This window comes from Leptopilina heterotoma, unplaced genomic scaffold (genome assembly GCF_015476425.1).
Source record: "Leptopilina heterotoma isolate Lh14 unplaced genomic scaffold, ASM1547642v1 Lhet_180, whole genome shotgun sequence".
NCBI lineage: Eukaryota > Metazoa > Arthropoda > Insecta > Hymenoptera > Figitidae > Leptopilina > Leptopilina heterotoma.
Window position 1 is genome coordinate 81,724 of NW_025110897.1, and position 21,737 is coordinate 103,460.

At 30.5% G+C, this 21,737-nt stretch overlaps 3 protein-coding genes across 3 annotated transcripts in view; 1 reads left to right on the top strand and 2 right to left on the bottom strand.

The window, feature by feature from the left end:
• LOC122500020 overlaps positions 1 to 21,737 on the top strand; it is a 37,478-nt gene that overhangs the window by 5,386 nt on the left and 10,355 nt on the right. The window lies entirely within an intron of this gene.
• LOC122499981 lies at positions 1,739 to 2,568 on the bottom strand. The gene is made up of 3 exons (XM_043608605.1): positions 2,531 to 2,568; positions 2,198 to 2,280; positions 1,739 to 1,932 (listed from the first exon to the last, which is right to left on the bottom strand). The coding sequence occupies exons 1-3, from the start codon at positions 2,566 to 2,568 to the stop codon at positions 1,739 to 1,741; spliced, it is 315 nt and encodes a 104-aa protein (XP_043464540.1).
• The window catches only part of LOC122500021 (protein ALP1-like), a 34,104-nt gene continuing 19,284 nt past the window's right edge, over positions 6,918 to 21,737 (bottom strand). Inside the window, exons 2-5 of the mRNA XM_043608698.1 lie at positions 9,895 to 10,174; positions 8,682 to 9,034; positions 8,309 to 8,528; positions 6,918 to 7,873 (exon numbers count right to left, since the gene is read on the bottom strand). Coding sequence (XP_043464633.1) covers positions 7,495 to 7,873; positions 8,309 to 8,528; positions 8,682 to 8,730 — 648 coding nt within the window. The 5' untranslated portion in view covers positions 8,731 to 9,034; positions 9,895 to 10,174 and the 3' untranslated portion in view covers positions 6,918 to 7,494. The remainder of the gene's footprint in view (positions 7,874 to 8,308; positions 8,529 to 8,681; positions 9,035 to 9,894; positions 10,175 to 21,737) is intronic.

Consider the following 21,737-nt stretch of genomic DNA (forward strand, 5'->3'; position numbering starts at 1 on the left):
AGGCAGATTTCCCAAAAGTCCCTAAGCAAAAAAAAAAAAATAATAATAATAATAATAATAATCGACAGAGTAAAAAACCGGCCTCTACGCTAATGCAGAACGAGGAAAAGGTAAATTCTGTCACGCCGTCAAAGGAAGACACTCCTGACCACTGGAGTGCTGTAGTCTCTAGGAAGGAGAGGCGGAAAAATAAATTCGCGAAGGACGAAGCAAAGGAATTCTCGAGTGGTCAGGGGAAAAAAAAGAGAAGAAAGACCGACGCCATTAGGGTGTCGATGGAAAACGGTAAGGCTCCTCCAAAGGAACTTATAGCAGAGCTTTTCGCCACGGTCAACCCCGCTGAAACGAAAACTGAGGTTCTGTCCATTCGAAGAACCGAGAAGCAGGATTTACTATTCGTTCTTAAAAGGGGACAGGATTTCTCGACCTTCAGCGGGAAGGTGACCGAGGCTCTCAAAGGAAAGGCGAGGGTTTCTCCTCTGGTGACAAAGAGATCACTAGAGATTAGAGACTTGGACGAGACAACAGAGATCCAGGATGTCACCAACGCCTTAAAAAAGGCTTTGGGCAGGACCGACCTGGAGATCTCCTGCAGACTCATCACCCTGCGTGGAGCGGTGAAGATGGCAGTAGTCCAACTGCCAGAAGCAGACGCTGATGCTCTGCTTGAGGCCGGTAAGGTCCATTCCACAATGGGTGAAACGCAAAGTGAACGCAGACGCAACGCAGACGCAGCGCGCTTGGTATGACGTCATGAAGTGGTGTTGCCAACTGTTGAATAATCCTAACCTATTTCGTGATCTCTTTTTCGTGTCTGCGGAAATTAGAAAAAAATGAGTTTCAACACATTTTTTGTATCAATATCGTTGTTGAATTAAGACCTTTTTTAAGATGATAATTACAATTATTATAAAAGTATAATTTGTTTTCAATTAAAATGTGCTTTGATTTTACTTAAAAATTTGAATTAATTGAAAAAAATTTTTATTAAAATAACTGCTCAAAAATTTTTTGATTTAAAAATTGAGGAGAAATATGTAATAATTATTTAAAAAAATAACTAAAAAAAGTAGTTTGTTTTGAATAATTTAAAGCAGTTAATACCAGTTTTCGAGAAACTTCATTTTTTTAGATAACGTTGTCAGAATAAGTTAGAAAATATTGTATGACATTATTAAGAGTATATTTTTATTTAAAATCTTATAAGGGCAAATCGTCTTCTCATGTTCATGTCATTTCTTTTTCGAATGACAATGCATTCGATATATATAATTGCAATCTAAAGTTTTAAATATGATCAACATACGTCAAATATGTAAGTCAATTACATTTTGCACTATTTATTATAAATCGAAAGAAAATGAAAAAGCTAAAAATAATTTACTTTAAATGATCACAAATTATTGTTATGAATTACTTTACATGCACTTTACAAATTTACTTTACAAAACTTTACAAACTTTACAAATGAATTACTTTACAAATCACAGAAATAATTCCAAAGGATGTAAAACTGTCAATTTAACTTGCCACAAATTCTGAATGGAATCCTAAATTTTTTTGAAAAAATTTTTACTTCAAAGAGTACATGAAACCTATAACTAATTATCAATGTTTTGTTATCTGTATCAGCAGGAAATCAGGTTCATAACATGATAAGTCGTAATAAAAGCTACAATATGGCAGCAGTTTTTTCTTTTATTGAATGCAAATTAAACAAAAAGTATGAATACAATATTTAGCGACCTTCTTTCTTTTCATCAATCATTTTTTTTAATCTGAAGTAGGCTTCCTTCCTTTTCTTCTCCGGAATTTTCAGCCATTCAGCACGAATAACCAGCATGTAATTGTTCGTTATTAAAGAACTATGACGAAGTATTTCAGATACTTCAGAATTTGGATAATCTTCTTCGTCACTATCTATGTAGATGTCTAAAAGTTCATTAAAGTTATTTATTTTAATAATAAATTTTAAAACAATGAGAGATGTACAAAAAATTTTATTTATAAATCAAAAACATTTCCTCATTATTTAAATTTTCGAAATAACTTTTTTTTTAAACTCATAAGTCTGTGTTGTAAAATTAATAATCTCTTCTAAAAATTTTATCATTATTTTATAAATAAGTTGAACAATTTCTATCATAGAATTATGCACTTGATAAAGATAATTTCATTTGAAAAAAATTGTAATCACCTTCATCAAGATCACTTCCATCTTCTTCTTCTGAACTTCCGCTTTTTTCGTTTTCTTTATCTCCTTTAATGTTCGATTCTGTACTAAATTAAAAAAAAACAAATATATTAATTTTATGTAAATAAAATTTATTTTTAAAACTTGAATTAAAAATCATTACTCAACAATAAAATAATATAAGAAAAATGAAACTATGGAAGTCAATTTAGTTTTAAAAACAGCACATTCTATACTTCATTCATACAAATATCAAGAAAACAAATTATTGATAATTTTTGACCATTTTGCCTATTTAAAAGTTGATAATTTGAAAAGAGAGATTCCAGTTTATACCTTGTGGAGCAATTTAACCCATTTTTATTCTTACACATTTTATGAGAAAAAATGTCATCTTTTTTATTGAAGCAATTTTTAAAATTGAAAAAATATGAACTTTTTTTCAAAAATTGAAAAATTGAATTTATTTTTTGGAAAAGAGGGGTTAAAAATATTTCTTTTAAAAAGAGGTTTTTGACAAAAGACAGTAAATAAAAAATGCTTGAAAATTAACTAGTTAAAAATTGAATTTTTCAACTTTTTCTTGTTATTTTGTGCTTGATTATTTAAATATACATATTAAAATGTATAGTAATATCAAAAGTCTATTTATTTACGCCATGTGTTTCGTAAATGGTTACCTGAAATTTCTTTTTCCAGTTCAATACACATTTCTGATGCTATATTGTTCCAAGCATCTTTTTTTTGTAAATATCTTTAAAATCATTTAATGACTTATCATATAATATTGGTTGCTTTGACACCAATATTATTAATATACTCGTTTCATCCGTGTCATCCATAATTTTTAAATTCAAAGTAACGACTGAAATAAAAATTGATATATTTTTCAATTGTCAAAAATTTTAATATTCACTTTATGTAATTGTAATTTTGCTAACTGTAAAAAATCTTGAATTTATTTTTAAAATAACATATTTTCGAAAAAAAATTTATGGAGGTTAATTTTCGTCTTAATATTATATGCTTAAGTATTTACAAACATCAATAAGCGAAATGTTTTGAAAAAAATTTTTAAAAATTTACAATTTTTTTGTAGCCAAAAGTTGAAATTTCATAAAAAAAATTTTGATCAACGTTATTAAAATTTTTTGTAATAAAGTATTGATAGTGATCACACTTTTTCAGTCAAACTAATTTAAAGGAAAGTTAAATTGAGGTTAATTAGTTTCATTTTTTATATTGAGGTTATGTCAAGGGTATGGTTCTTCTAAATTCATTTTATTTGCGTTAAAGAAATCTTAATTAACATAAATCTTTGGATACTTCAATTTCCTGCTCCAATTATTAGTCAACTTATCCCACAATATTTCTTATATCCTACAACACTCAATAAACATGAATATTTTTATTTTTACCTACCACACAATAAGAAAATTTTGCACAAAAAAATAGTGAAGAATATTATTTTTCCTTGGCTAGTGACAAACTAAGTCATTAGATGTTGCACAACATTTAAATCTTCTAAAGAATTTACACCTCTCGACTGTAGCGCCTCTTCTTTTGGGCAGCTTACAAAATTTTTTTGTTTTTTAATTTGAAGACATTTTTTCTCCTGAGAAAATTACGAGACGCCTCTGTACTTGCGTATCGACGGCATCGAACTCGATCGTTTGCATCGTAGTGTCAATCGTGCTATAGATTATTTTCTTCTTAGTGACTTAAATGCATTGAACAATGTCTTTAAAGGATAATAATGATCTGTTTAACAAAAAATTAATCGAGATAGTCGAATTAAATCCATGGATTTTTAATAAAAGCTATGGAAGTTTTGTATCAGACAAGGACAAGGATAATATGTGGAATGAAATAGATCAGACGTTAAGGAATCAAGGAATCAATGTTCAAATAAGTGAGTGAATTTATTTATTGCAAATAATTCAGTTTGTGCATTTATTTGTACGGGTATCAGATTTGCATAAAAATTAAAATGAAACTCTTGTTTTTTTTATTACAATGTCTTGTATAATTATTAATAACATGTTAATGTAAGTAGAAAATGTTCAAAAAATGAGATATTTCAGATGGATCCAAGCTTCGCTGGAAATGTTTGAGGGATACATTCGTGCGGAATGATAAACTATTAAATCCAAAATAGAATCTTTACGGAAACATGCTTTTTTTAAAACCATTTATATCACATAAGAGGTAAGATACAAATACTTGATTTTACTATTTTTGTCGAAAAGACCTGAAAAGTTTTGAAATTCAAAATTGATTCCCTACTTAACTAAATTTTATCTTGTTTGGGATTAGAAAAAAAAATTGTACAACATTTGTACAGTGAATTTTAACAGAATCTACACATTTTCTAGGATAAGGTATTAAAAAATAAATTAACGTGTTCTGTTAACACTTAAAAAATATTTTACCATAAATAAAATTTTTTTGAAATATATGTAGTATTTATTTGCATACTGTACATAGTTTTTCTAAAATAAAGATCCCAATATTTCTTGATACAAAAAGAGCAATAAAAACTTAAATAAAATTTTATATATATTATGTTAAAGGAATGATAACTTTTAGAAAACCTTAAAAAACTTATTCAATTTTTTCAAGTGACAGCAAATTGAAGTGTACTTCTGCTCCTTCTACCTCTACATTATCTGCAGCACCAAATATGACCGCTTCAACTTTCACACAAGTCTCTAACGAAGGTTGGCAATTCTCATTAGTTTTTTATTTCTTTTATTTATTAATAATTATTGTTTTATCAATTACACCATAATGCTTTCAAAATTGTATATGAATTAATTTCTTAAATGTTGAATAGTGATTTTTTACAGACTTAAAAACACAGTTTTAGAAAAGATTAACTGCAATCCCAATTTAATTATAAAATAACATTTCAACATTGACTGTGTATTCCAGGATAATGTTTCCTAAACATTATAGAATATTTTGTTCTATATTGAGTTTAATATTTTTTTAGAAATAAATTATTGAATATTAAATAATTCGCTAAATTTTCATGTGATTATTTTGATTAGTGAAAATATATACTCCTTTGTCTTTATAAAATTTCTTATGTTGAAGTATAATTTAAAACATTATTCGCCATTCCATATTGCACAATTATTAATAAATTATAATACAAACTTTGAAGAAGAAGTTTTAATTGATTTCTTTTCTAGGACACAATTATTCGCAATTGCAAATGGTGCAAATACCGTTTCTTCAAAATAAAGAAAGTGTTTCCGAGGAGACTAATGCTGACGTTCATAGTGATAATGGCAATCTGTTGAACATTCCAATTAATGAAGATTTGAATGCTTTTGAAAACAAAAATTGTAACCAGACAGATTTCTCACCCGAGAAACAATTTCTTAACGAAAATGAATTCACATCAAGGAACGACATTTCAAATGAACAAGGAACTTCTTCTACTGCAGTTTCAAAAGATCTTGTTCCCCAAATGGTTTTGAAGCAGCCTGTATTTTCTTCTACAGATAGTTCTTTCGACACTTCACAAAATTTCCACAGTCAAAGTTAGAAATGAAACAATTTTTGAAAATAATTTAACGGAAAGGTTTTCTCAACATATTTCACAAAACAGCTGCAGCAATGATATTTTAATGAAAGATCAAAGAAGTTCTTCGTGCATTTTACCAAAAGCGTCTTTTATCGATAAGCCTGTCGCCGAATGTTCAAAACTCTCTCAAAATGTTATTGGAGACCCTAAGAAAGCAAGTACACCATCTGAAACAATGTCAATTTTCAGAAAAGTCAAGCGCAATCTTCCAACCGTGACTGTGAAAGAGAGATGTACTTCAAAAAAAAGAATACAGATATCAGATGAAGCTGACATCACTGTAAAGAAGAAAAAATTAATTGTACCAAAGTATGATAAATTTGCTGTGAAGAAATTGAAAAATAAAAATAAAAATGAAAAGGTCCAAGACGCAATAATGAATTGTTCTAAGAAAATTGAGACAATGGCTTCCAAATGTTCTGGTTTAATTGATTTGAAAAAAGAAATTGCAAAAAAGAAATTTTACGAAAATTCCAAACAATCACATCAGCATAAACCAGCAACAGTGCCTACAGACGGTTTTCTGCAGCTCTTGGAAGCAGATTGGATTTCTCTTTCGGATAATCAACAAAGAGAATTATTTCCTTTAATGCTGGACGAAATGGAAAAATTGATTCGGGAATAGTACCGCAATTTCTAATTGTTCATCCTTTAAACGTTTATTTTGTTTTTAACATTTTTTAATATTTATTATTAATTATTACTAAAAGAGATTGTTTTAATGTGTTCAACAAGTAATATTTTTGTATAGTCTTTGAAAAAACTAGTAACTTTTAAATGACAAGTATTTAAAATTGAAGACTGAAAAAGTAGTATTTTCCTAATAAGTTTGTGGGAAATGTAAAAAAGGCAGAATTCGTGATATAGAAATCTATGCTGTGATAATTGTATTTAATTACGACAGATTGATAAAAAGATTTCAATTATTAGATAAATATCAGAGTAACAAATGGTAAAAAATTGTAACATATTTTCCAGTAATGTGTTCAATATCTATGTACTTGTGTTTCTTAACATATCATTCATAAAAATCATATTCTTCAATTTGAAGAATTAATAAGTCGAAATTCGAAAGGACTTTTTTCATTTATTAATCTGTCTGAAAAATAAGACAATAAAAAATTCGTGATGAAAAAATCTTAGCAGTAATAAAGTTGCACATATTATACGTAGACAAGTTTGTGAGCTGAAGCAACATTTTGTGGATGTTATATCTACGTGCATAACTTCAAATTTATGTTTTTAAAACATTGTGTATACATATTATTTGAATAGATTAAATTATTATCAAACACAACTTTTCTTCCACTTATTTCACATAAGAAATTGTTTGAGTTCAAATTTTAAGTTTTCGAGCAACAGTAGCTTAAAACAAATTTTCTATTTCATTTTTCATATAACCGTCATTGAAAATAATAAAATATATTTTATGAATAAATTAAAGCGATCAGGTAGAAAGAAAACAAAAATCGAATTCGTTACGTTGTACGAAATAAGAGCTAGATAACATTGTAGTAATAATAATTTATAACGATTCAATTGCATAACAATTGTGCTCAACTGAACAGAATTTATTATTCATTTCTTAAAGATAAAAATATTTCATTAACAACTAATTATAATTTCGGAGTCTGAAGGCGATGTCAGTCTTTCAAATTATTCAAATGTCTTATAAATTCGAAAACTTTCATAAAACTCTTGAATACTAATGATTCACAAAATAATTAGCTAATGAGATTCGTACTTCATTTTCGTTTATGTCAGCATTCACAATGATATCTTGATCATAACCATTGTTGTTTTCGTAGTCATTTAAAGGTAATTCGTCATTCAAATTATTCTCTTCTTCTTCTGCTGCATTATTGGCACGAATAAACTGATCCATTAACCTCTCAGGAAAATATTGTTGTTGCTCTTCATAAGCTGCCAATTCTCGAGTTATAATAAAGTTATGGAGGCATACCAATGCCTGTACTATGGAAATCGATGTTTTTAATTTGAAAGCCATTTTCTTTTGTAAGATTTGCCATCGTGCTGACAGAATACCAAACGCACATTCTATGGTTTGTCGTGCTCTAGACAATCTAAAATAAGTAAATTAACGTTAATCACAATGAAAAAATTTGTAAGTTATAATTTCTTTTTCAAATTCCTTAACATTTTTTAGGATACCTACAAAAAAGCAAAAATTATATTTGAATATAATGAAAACACTAAAATTTAGAAACTCTAAGCTGAGAAACATTTGTTAAATTTCTATTTATTTCACTTAATATAAATAATTGAAAACCATTCCTTGCAGAATGAAAGGATGTCAATATGCTATCACATATTTTAACTCATTTTTCACTTTCCTTAAGTAAAATATTATAATAAAATCATATTTTGTTGCTACAATAAAAAATTTTGAATGAATATAAGACCACTGTGCTGATTCTAAATAATAATTTTTCCCAATATTATAAATTAGATCATTTTTTTATAAAGATACAAAATGTCATGTCTAAGGGAGAAATTACCGATAATTGAATAATTTTTGTAATGGCGTAAGAGGTCGATTCCTCTTATATGGTACCATCATATATGGTCTTAATGTGAAGATACCATCTCCAACTATGAAATAGGATGACATAATATTTGAATTTGGTAAGTTCACAGGATTTGGTATATTGGCTATATTATTTTCTAATCGCCGATAAAATTCCGTATGTTGAAATGCCGAGACATCGCTTACACTACCTATAATGAAAAATAAGGAAGTTATTAGTTTAATTTTATCATTCAGAAACAGAGCTGATGTCGAAGTTTTTTTATCTGTCAGATGTTAAAAATAGAAAATTCTTTGATATATTATCACGTTTGATAGATGAGAAATCTTTTGCATGTACTTGCCGTAATCGCCAATGTCGACCCAAGAGAAACGACAAAAAGCATCACACATCGCCAACAATTTGAAGCTAAAAAACTTCTTGTAGTTGAAGAAAAGTGTGCCTGAATTTACTGGCGCCTTTATAGAAATTTCTTTCCCATCTATAGCTCCGATACAGTGTGGCAGCTCCCACTTCACTCGGAATCCTTGTGAATTCACTATCCAGTCATCAACACCTAAATTTCCTTTCAAATACAAAGGTTGCAGACTTTCTCAAATAATTGGGCATACTTCTGAAATTATGCTGTATGTGGTGGATAAGCCAATTCGGAAAAAGTTACTTATGCTGTAAAAAGTGTCACCGTGAGCTAGAATACTGAAATAATTAAACATTATTATGCTTGATCACATTTTTAAATTTTATTATAATGTAAATAAATGCACTATGTGTCGTAAATTTAAATACGCTAATCACAAATAAGCAATAAAAATTAATAACAGTTCTTTGATTGAAATGGAGATTAATTTCAAATTTCAAGATCTTGAATAGCTTACACTTGGATAAATTCGAGGATTTGGAAATTTTAATAGTTTATTTATTTATTTATTTTTATTTATTATAGCCTTTATTGTTTTAACACAATTTTTGTAGTATAAAAAACATGACAAAATTCTGAATTTGTAACTCTTTTCGAAACGACATAAAAACAAAAAAGTTTCTTCTATTCTAAATTGAAATGACTTTTTTAAAAAAATAGTGGATTTCAAAGTGATTTACTGTCAGTTTTCTTGAGTTTGAGAGACATAAAAAATTAATTTTTCAGAACAGATATGATTGAGAATAGGTTTTATAAAAGAAATTTTATTTTGTATTACTCAAAATGATTTATTTTACTGGAATAACATCGAACGAAGTTTTTCTTTCGGTAATGAAAAAACGTTAATGAAAGAACATTGAATATTCTAAGATTTAGAATTTTTAATTATTCAAATATCTTTCAAAAAAAGTTAAACCCATTTCGTAATAGGCTATTCAATTGTAAATAAAGAAACAAGTTTTTGTTTTGAGCTTATTTCAAAAATGATAACTTTCCCAAAAGTAACTTGTTTTGATAAATTAAAGAAATTTCAATAAACAAATTTTTGAATTGTTCAATTACTTATTAACTAACCGATATCACAACTGCGAGTTAAAACACTAAGTAAATTCATCATTTTTACATTAAAACTACTTACTTTAATGTTACTGCTAACCGAAGTCTTGTTGACAATGGTTGTCGTAGACTTCTCTTTTGAAGTCGGTGTTGAATTAAATTATGTAGCTCTTCAAATTGTTCAACACTCATGCGGACCATTTTTTGAAAATGTTCATGATCATTGATTAAAAAATATTCAAAAACAGCATCGCATGCTCCAAACAAATCTCTCATATGAGTTTTGATATGAGGTCTAACCCACCATCGACGAAATACTTCCTTGCTCAAAGTCGCATAAAGTCTTATTAAATTCAACCACTCTAAACAAATTAAAATTATTTCCACAAAATCCTCCATTTTTTTCTAAATATTTCAATTAATTTTCTATTTTCAATTCAATATTTATAAGTGACACACAAGACTACGAAATAGGTTATGATTATTTAACAATTCCGGTCTTAAGAGAAAAATTGTTTTCAAATTAAAAAACAAAAAAATTTTGTAAGCTGCCCAAAAGAAGAGGCGCTACAGTCAAGAGGTGTAAATTCTTTAGAAGATTTAAATGTTGTGCAACATCTAATGACTTAGTTTGTCACTAGCCAAGGAAAAATAATATTCTTCACTATTTTTTTGTGCAAAATTTTCTTATTGTGTGGTAGGTAAAAATAAAAATATTCATGTTTATTGAGTGTTGTAGGATATAAGAAATATTGTGGGATAAGTTGACTTATAATTGGAGCAGGAAATTGAAGTATCTAAAGATTTATGTTAATTAAGATTTCTTTAACGCAAATAAAATGAATTTAGAAGAACCATACCCTTGACATAACCTCAATATAAAAAATGCTTGACTTTCCTTTAAATTAGTTTGACTGAAAAAGTGTGATCTTTATCAATAATTTATTACAAAAAATTTTAATAACGCTGACAATTGAAAAATATATCAATTTTTATTTCAGTCGTTACTTTGAATTTAAAAATTATGGATGACACGGATGAAACGAGTATATTAATAATATTGGTGTCAAAGCAACCAATATTATATGATAAGTCATTAAATGATTTTAAAGATATTTACAAAAAAAAGATGCTTGGAACAATATAGCATCAGAAATGTGTATTGAACTCGAAAAAGAAATTTCAGGTAAACTTTATACTTTCAACATTGATTTACTTATGTTTATTAGAGTTCAAATTTTCATAAAATAATTAATAACTAAGTTATAAAGTATAATTTAACCTTCATTGCATTAAAGATAACATAGATATAGCTTTTCATTATAATAATTCTAGTTTCAGACATTATGGCAAGATGGTCAACATTGAAAAAAAAATTCGCAGAAGAGCGAAAGAAAATTAGAGAGTATGAGCAATCGGGATCAGCTGCGGAAGATAAATTCTCCACTTGGAAATATTATGATGAAATGGAGTTCTATGCACCATTTACGAAACACATGGCGTAAATAAATAGACTTTTGATATTACTATACATTTTAATATGTATATTTAAATAATCAAGCACAAAATAACAAGAAAAAGTTGAAAAATTCAATTTTTAACTAGTTAATTTTCAAGCATTTTTTATTTACTGTCTTTTGTCAAAAACCTCTTTTTAAAAGAAATATTTTTAACCCCTCTTTTCCAAAAAATAAATTCAATTTTTCAATTTTTGAAAAAAAGTTCATATTTTTTCAATTTTAAAAATTGCTTCAATAAAAAAGATGACATTTTTTCTCATAAAATGTGTAAGAATAAAAATGGGTTAAATTGCTCCACAAGGTATAAACTGGAATCTCTCTTTTCAAATTATCAACTTTTAAATAGGCAAAATGGTCAATAATACGCCCGAGCATGAGGAAACAACACTACAGTCAGAGAATGAGGAAATAAATGATTCTTTCAATGTAGTAAATCCACGTAAAAGAGGACGCAAAATCGGCACGAAAAACAATGTAATTAAAAAATTAAAAACTCTAAAGAAGAATGATCAAGAAAAAGGAAATAAGCAGATCGATTATTTTCTAAAACATCAAGATCAAGAATCTAGGAATGCTGAGACAACTGCAAAAAAATGAAACAAGAAGAAGAGCAATGCCATACGATTAATGTTCTGGAACGCAAGAGGGATAAATAGTTTCTATGACATACGTGATAAGGTGAGGAACGAGGATATTGTGTTCATCTGTGAAACATGGTTGACAACAATGGACAAGTCAAACTTTCTATCACGGAAACCGGGAATGGAAATTATTTTCAGCCCAGCTGTCAAGACGGAAAAATTTGGAAGACCAAAAGGAGGATTATTAATATTATGGGATTCAAGGTTATTTAAAGTAAATATTATAAAATCAACAAGTCAGTATATAATAATTAAAATTAATGTTCAAAATAGAAATTTAATTGCAGGAATTGTATATTTAAATCCAAATTCTGATATAGTTAAAGATTTAAGTGAACTCAATGATACAATTAACGTGATAAAAAATCAATATCCAAATCTTCCTTTCTATCTTGGCGGTGATTTTAACTCGAGAGTTTCAGATTTAAATCAAATTGATAACGAAGTAGAAATAGAAAATATAAATGTCTCAAATGAACGTAAAAATTTGGATATTGAAATTAATAATAGGGGAAAAAAACTTGTAGAATGTTTGGAAATAAACGGTTTTATTTTGTTGAACGGAAGAACGGCGGGAGATTATCCGGCAAACTATACATATTTAGTTAATAATAAAAAATCAGTAATAGATTTAATTTGGGCCAATTTCCATAGTTTAAATTTAATAGAAAAATTAGAAGTTTGGACTACTTTTTCACGCTCGGATCATTTCCCGGTGGTTCTAACATTAAACATGTTTTTGAGTAATAATGAAGTGTGTATAAAATATAAATGGAACGAAAATTCAACTAATGAATACATGAACCTAGTTTCATCATCTATAAATGTTAACGATTCTAATGAAACAATTGATCAAATGGCCATAAAATTAATTGAAATTATAAAAAATAGCGCAGATAAAGTAGGAATGAGAGTAAATTCAATGAGACAATTCAGTCAATCTAAAATTTGGTTTGATAAAGAGTGTGTGGAAAAAAAGAAATTATTGAATTTGATGTTAAAAGATTGCAAGTCTGATAATTTTGTAACTAAAAAATTAATTGAATATAATGAAATGAAAAAAAACTACCAAAAACTACTTAAAAGTAAAAAAGATAACTATAAAAGAAATGAATTAGACTTGCTTTCTGGTGCGAAAAACCCTAAGATCTTCTGGAAAATTATTAATAAATACAATAGAAAAAATTTTAATTTTGAGAGTATAGACTTAGCAACATGGAGTAATTTTCTTGGAGATATGTTTCCCCCGCGAGATCACTCTAACTATTTATTACAAATGCCAATTTTTGAAAATCCAATTCTTGATTCTCCAATATCTGAAAGCGAGATTATTTTTAGTATGAATAAATGTAAAAATAATAAATCCCCCGGGCCTGATGGGATATCTTACGAATTTTTCAAGAATCTTCCAGCGAATTGTATACAATATATTAGTAAACTATTTAATAAAATATTGAGCACAACTGAAATACCGAAAGCGTGGATTGATTTACACTTTAAAATGATTTATAAAAAAGGAAATAAAAAAGACCCGAATAACTTTAGAACAATTGCACTTTTAAATAATATATTAAAAATTTTCACACAGATTATAAACGAAAGATTAAATAAATGGATAGAAATAGAGAATTTGCTTCCTGAAGCACAGGCGGGATTTAGAAGAAACCGAAGTTGTAACGATAACATCTTTACTTTAAATTCTTTAATTCAGACCCGTTTGTATTGTAGTAAAGGTAAATTGTTTGCTCTTTTTGTAGACTTCAAAAATGCGTTTCCGTCTGTCTCACATAAATTGCTGTGGCATAAATTGTTTGCTATAGGAATGAGTTCTAAAATTATTAAGCTATTAATGAATTTTTACTCTAAAGCTAACGTAGCGATTAAAGGAGAAAGAGGAACGACGGAACTGGTTGAGGTCACAAGAGGATTAATGCAAGGGGAAACGACGAGTCCAAATTTGTTTAATTTATTTATTGCCGATTGCGAAGAATATTTCATTTCTAGGGGAATCAGAGGAGTAGCAGTGACTCACGCGGTGGAAATATTGATCCTTAAATATGCCGATGATTTAATTCTTCTTGCAGACTCGAAAGTAATGATGCAACGAATACTTAATTGTTTGCTGGAGTATTCTGAGGAAAATGAGTTAGAAGTTAGTGTTAAGAAAACAAACTTGGTAGTTTTCCAGAAAGGAGGGTATGGTTATAAGAAAAAATGTTCTTATTTAAACTATGGAAAGGAGAAAATAGAAATTGTAAAGCAGTATACGTATCTGGGAATCTTGTTTAATGAAAGAGCAGTCTTTGCGCAGACAACAAATCATTTCGTAGCAAAAGCAAATATGGCTATTGGTTCAATGATAAGGTTAATTTATAAATTAAAACCTGACTCCTGGGATTCAATAGAAAGGTTGTTCAAAAGTTCTGTTGGTAATTCACTTTTATATGCTGCACAAACTTGGGGTTTGAGGTACATTGACGAATTAGAAAAAGTACATGTAAATTATTATAAACAAATATTGCAGATTCCTCAGTGTACACCAGGGTATGCAGTTAGAATTGAAACAGGTAGCCCACACATTGAACTAAAAGTTTTTAAATTGATTGTTAATTGGATACTAAAAGTGCTTGAAATGTCAGAAAATCGATACCCTCGAATATGCTTTGAGAGACTCAGGGAATTATCCTTGAAAGAATCTTCTACTGAAAGATTTAACTGGGCTCTTCAAGCTAAACAATTTTTTGTCAAAGTTGGTGCTGAAGAGATTTGGAATGATCTTTCCTTAGAAATCTTAAGAGTAAAAAAGAAAAGTCTAATTTCTTCCTATGAAAAAATGTTATATCAAAATGATATTATAAGTGTACAAAATTCGCATTCATTGTCAATTTATCCAAACCTTAATTTGTATATAGGTCCACAAAAGTATCTGAAATATAGGACCCCCCTGAGTTTCTTAAGGGTATTTTCGCAGGTCCGCCTGCTTAACAAATTTCAGAAAAGAATTATTGTAAATAAAAAGTGTTTAAAATTTGCTGAGAATAAATTCTGTTATTGTATGAGTAGGAAGTCTTTAAACGACGAATACCATTTGATAGTTGAGTGTGATTGTTTTAATGATATAAGATCCCAATATATATCCCAGGAGACAGATGAAGAAAAGATCAAGAATGATTGGATGAAATTGTTGAATAGTGTGGACATATCTTCAATTAAAAAAGTTGTAAATTTTATAAATGAACTTGCTCTTCGTATAGAATTTTATTAAAAATAAAAAAAAAGACTCTTTTGTATAGATTTTGTAAATCTGAAGACAAATAAATATATATGAGGTCTAACCCACCATCGACGAAATACTTCCTTGCTCAAAGTCGCATAAAGTCTTATTAAATTCAACCACTCTAAACAAATTAAAATTATTTCCACAAAATCCTCCATTTTTTTCTAAATATTTCAATTAATTTTCTATTTTCAATTCAATATTTATAAGTGACACACAAGACTACGAAATAGGTTATGATTATTTAACAATTCCGGTCTTAAGAGAAAAATTGTTTTCAAATTAAAAAACAAAAAAATTTTGTAAGCTGCCCAAAAGAAGAGGCGCTACAGTCAAGAGGTGTAAATTCTTTAGAAGATTTAAATGTTGTGCAACATCTAATGACTTAGTTTGTCACTAGCCAAGGAAAAATAATATTCTTCACTATTTTTTTGTGCAAAATTTTCTTATTGTGTGGTAGGTAAAAATAAAAATATTCATGTTTATTGAGTGTTGTAGGATATAAGAAATATTGTGGGATAAGTTGACTTATAATTGGAGCAGGAAATTGAAGTATCTAAAGATTTATGTTAATTAAGATTTCTTTAACGCAAATAAAATGAATTTAGAAGAACCATACCCTTGACATAACCTCAATATAAAAAATGCTTGACTTTCCTTTAAATTAGTTTGACTGAAAAAGTGTGATCTTTATCAATAATTTATTACAAAAAATTTTAATAACGCTGACAATTGAAAAATATATCAATTTTTATTTCAGTCGTTACTTTGAATTTAAAAATTATGGATGACACGGATAAAACGAGTATATTAATAATATTGGTGTCAAAGCAACCAATATTATATGATAAGTCATTAAATGATTTTAAAGATATTTACAAAAAAAAGATGCTTGGAACAATATAGCATCAGAAATGTGTATTGAACTCAAAAAGAAATTTCAGGTAAACTTTATACTTTCAACATTGATTTACTTATGTTTATTAGAGTTCAAATTTTCATAAAATAATTAATAACTAAGTTATAAAGTATAATTTAACCTTCATTGCATTAAAGATAACATAGATATAGCTTTTCATTATAATAATTCTAGTTTCAGACATTATGGCAAGATGGTCAACATTGAAAAAAAAATTCGCAGAAGAGCGAAAGAAAATTAGAGAGTATGAGCAATCGGGATCAGCTGCGGAAGATAAATTCTCCACTTGGAAATATTATGATGAAATGGAGTTCTATGCACCATTTACGAAACACATGGCGTAAATAAATAGACTTTTGATATTACTATACATTTTAATATGTATATTTAAATAATCAAGCACAAAATAACAAGAAAAAGTTGAAAAATTCAATTTTTAACTAGTTAATTTTCAAGCATTTTTTATTTACTGTCTTTTGTCAAAAACCTCTTTTTAAAAGAAATATTTTTAACCCCTCTTTTCCAAAAAATAAATTCAATTTTTCAATTTTTGAAAAAAAGTTCATATTTTTTCAATTTTAAAAATTGATTCAATAAAAAAGATGACATTTTTTCTCATAAAATGTGTAAGAATAAAAATGGGTTAAATTGCTCCACAAGGTATAAACTGGAATCTCTCTTTTCAAATTATCAACTTTTAAATAGGCAAAATGGTCAAAAATTATCAATAATTTGTTTTCTTGATATTTGTATGAATGAAGTATAGAATGTGCTGTTTTTAAAACTAAATTGACTTCCATAGTTTCATTTTTCTTATATTATTTTATTGTTGAGTAATGATTTTTAATTCAAGTTTTAAAAATAAATTTTATTTACATAAAATTAATATATTTGTTTTTTTTTAATTTAGTACAGAATCGAACATTAAAGGAGATAAAGAAAACGAAAAAAGCGGAAGTTCAGAAGAAGAAGATGGAAGTGATCTTGATGAAGGTGATTACAATTTTTTTCAAATGAAATTATCTTTATCAAGTGCATAATTCTATGATAGAAATTGTTCAACTTATTTATAAAATAATGATAAAATTTTTAGAAGAGATTATTAATTTTACAACACAGACTTATGAGTTTAAAAAAAAAGTTATTTCGAAAATTTAAATAATGAGGAAATGTTTTTGATTTATAAATAAAATTTTTTGTACATCTCTCATTGTTTTAAAATTTATTATTAAAATAAATAACTTTAATGAACTTTTAGACATCTACATAGATAGTGACGAAGAAGATTATCCAAATTCTGAAGTATCTGAAATACTTCGTCATAGTTCTTTAATAACGAACAATTACATGCTGGTTATTCGTGCTGAATGGCTGAAAATTCCGGAGAAGAAAAGGAAGGAAGCCTACTTCAGATTAAAAAAAATGATTGATGAAAAGAAAGAAGGTCGCTAAATATTGTATTCATACTTTTTGTTTAATTTGCATTCAATAAAAGAAAAAACTGCTGCCATATTGTAGCTTCTATTACGACTTATCATGTTATGAACCTGATTTCCTGCTGATACAGATAACAAAACATTGATAATTAGTTATAGGTTTCATGTACTCTTTGAAGTAAAAATTTTTTCAAAAAAATTTAGGATTCCATTCAGAATTTGTGGCAAGTTAAATTGACAGTTTTACATCCTTTGGAATTATTTCTGTGATTTGTAAAGTAATTCATTTGTAAAGTTTGTAAAGTTTTGTAAAGTAAATTTGTAAAGTGCATGTAAAGTAATTCATAACAATAATTTGTGATCATTTAAAGTAAATTATTTTTAGCTTTTTCATTTTCTTTCGATTTATAATAAATAGTGCAAAATGTAATTGACTTACATATTTGTGCTATAATATTTGACGTATGTTGATCATATTTAAAACTTTAGATTGCAATTATATATATCGAATGCATTGTCATTCGAAAAAGAAATGACATGAACATGAGAAGACGATTTGTCCTTATAAGATTTTAAATAAAAATATAATTTTAATAATGTCATATAATATACAATATTTTCTAACTTATTCTGACAACGTTATCTAAAAAAATGAAGTTTCTCGAAAACTGGTATTAACTGCTTTAAATTATTCAAAACAAACTACTTTTTTTAGTTATTTTTTTAAATAATTATTACATATTTCTCCTCAATTTTTAAATCAAAAAATTTTTGAGCAGTTATTTTAATAAAAATTATTTTCAATTAATTCAAATTTTTAAGTAAAATCAAAGCACATTTTAATTAAAAACAAATTATACTTTTATAATAATTGTAATTATCATCTTAAAAAAGGTCTTAATTCAACAACGATATTGATACAAAAAATGTGTTGAAACTCATTTTTTTCTAATTTCCGCAGACACGAAAAAGAGATCACGAAATAGGTTAGGATTATTCAACAGTTGGCAACACCACTTCATGACGTCATACCAAGCGCGCTGCGTCTGCGTTGCGTCTGCGTTCACTTTGCGTTTCACCCATTGTGGAATGGACCTAAGGTACCGGTAGGTTGGATAAACTGTAGGATCCGCAGCAGGGTGGAAGTGGAAAGATGCCATAAATGCCTTAGTTATGGGCATATCGCAAGGGTCTGCAGAGGACCCGATAGGAGTAGAGCTTGCTAGAAGTGTGGCTCCTTAGACCATTCCCACAAGAACTGTGCAGGGGAATCCCATTGCACAACTTGTGAGGATAAAGGGATAAAGGAGACAAAGCACGCTCCAGGAAGCGGGCCCTGCCCCGTCTATAGGGAGGAACTGAAGAAGCTGAAGCAGAAGAGCTAAGATTTCTTCAGGTCAACCTCAGAAAGGGTAGTGTTGCCCAAAATCTCCTGATGCAGTCTGCCAGAGAGAGAGAGGAGTGGATATACTGCTCATTAGTGAGCAGTATAAGAAGCAAGGATTCTCAAACTGGTTTCAAGACTCATCAGGTAGATCAGCAATACATATATGTAATCCGGATATCACCGCCGGTTCATTCCTAGGTACGGACAGGGGATGTCCTCATTGCGGGAGATTTCAATAGTAAGTCGCCGGAATGGGGGGAGACTCGTCTGGACAGGAGAGGATTCTTGGTTTCCGATATGCTGGCGACGAATGGGCTGGTGGTGTTAAACCGGGGCCCCGAGTTCACGTTTAGGAGGGGAGAATCAGGATCTATCCTTGATTTAACAATCGCATCTCCCCGCCTAGCCCGCAGAATAAGAGAATGGAGGGTACTGGATGAGGAAACATTGAGTGACCACCAGTACATAGAGTTTTTAGTCTCTGAGGGAAAACTTCGAGGACGAACCGCACCAAAAAATGATAGCAAGGGAGCCTCTTGGAACCTCAGGAGACTAAACAGGGAGAAGCTGGCGGAGTCCCTAGAAGAGTCGCGACTTATTCGCAAGTCAAACTGGGTGAGGAAACCAGCTTCTTTAAAGGGTATAGTGCGAGAGGCGAGGCGGGTGATTGTTCAAGCTTGCAATCACTCTATGCCTCGCCGGCAGAAAAGAAAAACGGGAAAGGGATCTATGTACTGGTGGAATGAAGAACTGGCCTGTCTTAAGAGAGAGTGCCACGCAGCAAGGAGGCATTTTACCCACTCGAAGGGAAACCTCCAGCTGCGGGAAACATGGCATAAAGCAAGACGTACTTTTAAGCAGTCCGTGAAAAGTAGCCAACGCCGTTGCTGGAGGGACCTAATCGGAGATTCCGAGAAGGATCCGTGGGGTTTGGCCTTTAAGATTGTCGTTAAGAAATTAGTGACAAGGCATAAAACCCCTGGTTTAAATGATCCGATTTGGGTCCTGAAAATCATAAAGGCACTGTTTCCCTATGCGGAACCTAGCCCCAGAGAGGACTACACTCACTGCGTAGTACGAGACGAGGAGCTCTTCACGATTGAGGAATTAAAAAAGGTGGCAAAGACGTTAAGAAACGGCAAAGCGCCGGGCAATGATGGGATACCGAGCAAAATCTTAAAAGAGATTGTCGCAGTGGATTCTGAGTTGCTTCTTGACGTCTTTAATACGTGCTTGACAGACGGAGAGTTCTTCGGTGACTGGAAAACGCAGAAGTTGGTTGATAGACAACTATCTTAGCGACAGATGGGTTGAATACAAGAGCGATGCATGTCATCTCAAACATGAAATGACATGCGGAGCTCCCCAAGGATCAAAGGTAGGTCCATTCATATAGAACGTCATGTACGATGACTTCCTTAGAATTGAGTTACCTGAAGATACGATAATGGTTGGCTTTGCGGATGACGTCATTATAGTGTGTGGCGCGCGGACTTCTCGGATTCTAGAAATAAGGGTCAACGAAAGCTTAAGACGAGCAAAGCTCTGGTTAGATCTCAACGGCCTACAAATGGCTACAGAGAAGACAGAAGCTTTGCTTGTCACAGGTAAAAGATCCTTTGAGGTCCCGAAGATTCGGATAGGACAGACTGAAGTCTCCTGGGGAAACAGTTTAAAGTACCTGGGAGTGACGTTGGATCGAAAATTAAAATTCGACCAACATTCTAAGATCACGTCACTGAATGCCGCCGACTGCATGGGAAACCTATCTAGGATGATGCCCAATGTCGGTGGCCCCAGGGAAAAGAAACGCCGATTGGTGGCGACCGTGGTTCAAGCAAAGCAGCTCTACGCTGCCCCTGCATGGGCTGAGTCCCTAAAGAACCCGCGGCATCTCTGACGAGCTACTGTCCGCACAGGGTGGTTGTGCACGGAGAGTGGTTTCAGCCTACAGAACAGTTTCAACGAGCGCTGCTCTAGTTCTTGCGAGTCTCCCGCCAGTGGACTTACTGGCGAGGGAAAGACAGGAAGTCTTTCAGCGTAACAAAGATCTAGTTACCTCGCAAGAGCAGAGTAGAAATCTCGCCAAAGCGGCTATCCGCAAAGAGGCGAGATGTAGACTCCTTGAACAATGGCAAGAGAGATGGGATGGGGATCTTAAAGGAAGGTGGACATATCGCCTGATCCCCGACCTCGCCACTTGGCTAGGAAGAAAACACGGTGAAGTTGGCTACTACCTGACACAAGTGTTGTCAGGTCACGGATGTTTCCGACAGTACCTTCATAGGTTTAAAATTAAGAGAGTAGCAAAATGCGCCTACTGTGACGCTGCAGTAGATGACGCGGAGCATACTCTTTTTCACTGCGGGCACTGGGACCATGATAGGATGGCCATGTTTACGGCAGTTGGCTTTGAAATCAACGTCGACAACATGGTGTCTACCATGGTTCAGAACGTTGACTCGTGGATGCATATTGAATCCTTCATTATTAAAGTAATTAAGGAAAAAGATAGAAACGGCAGACGAGGTTGACCGGAGGAATCCAGTGCTCAGCTGTGTGTGAGCGTGGGGGGGAGGAAATCATTTAGTTTTTCCTCCCACCCACGCTCCCACATGGCTTGAGTGGGTAAATGGCAAGTTAAGGAGCACGGTAAGGGGACCCCACTTGCGAAGTTTAAGGCCTAACGGTAGTTCCGCAGGTGGATTAAGAGTCCCAAATAAGACGGGAGTGGTTTTTAGTGGG

Bases quoted from the DNA above. Each gene is read 5' to 3' on its own strand.
- LOC122499981 (XM_043608605.1), bottom strand. From the start codon at position 2,568: ATGTGTAAGAATAAAAATGGGTTAAATTGCTCCACAAG. The intron at 2,281-2,530 runs GTATAAACTGGA...TTTTTAATTTAG, and splicing joins GGGTTAAATTGCTCCACAAG to TACAGAATCGAACATTAAAG. The intron at 1,933-2,197 runs GTGATTACAATT...ATGAACTTTTAG, and splicing joins TGGAAGTGATCTTGATGAAG to ACATCTACATAGATAGTGAC.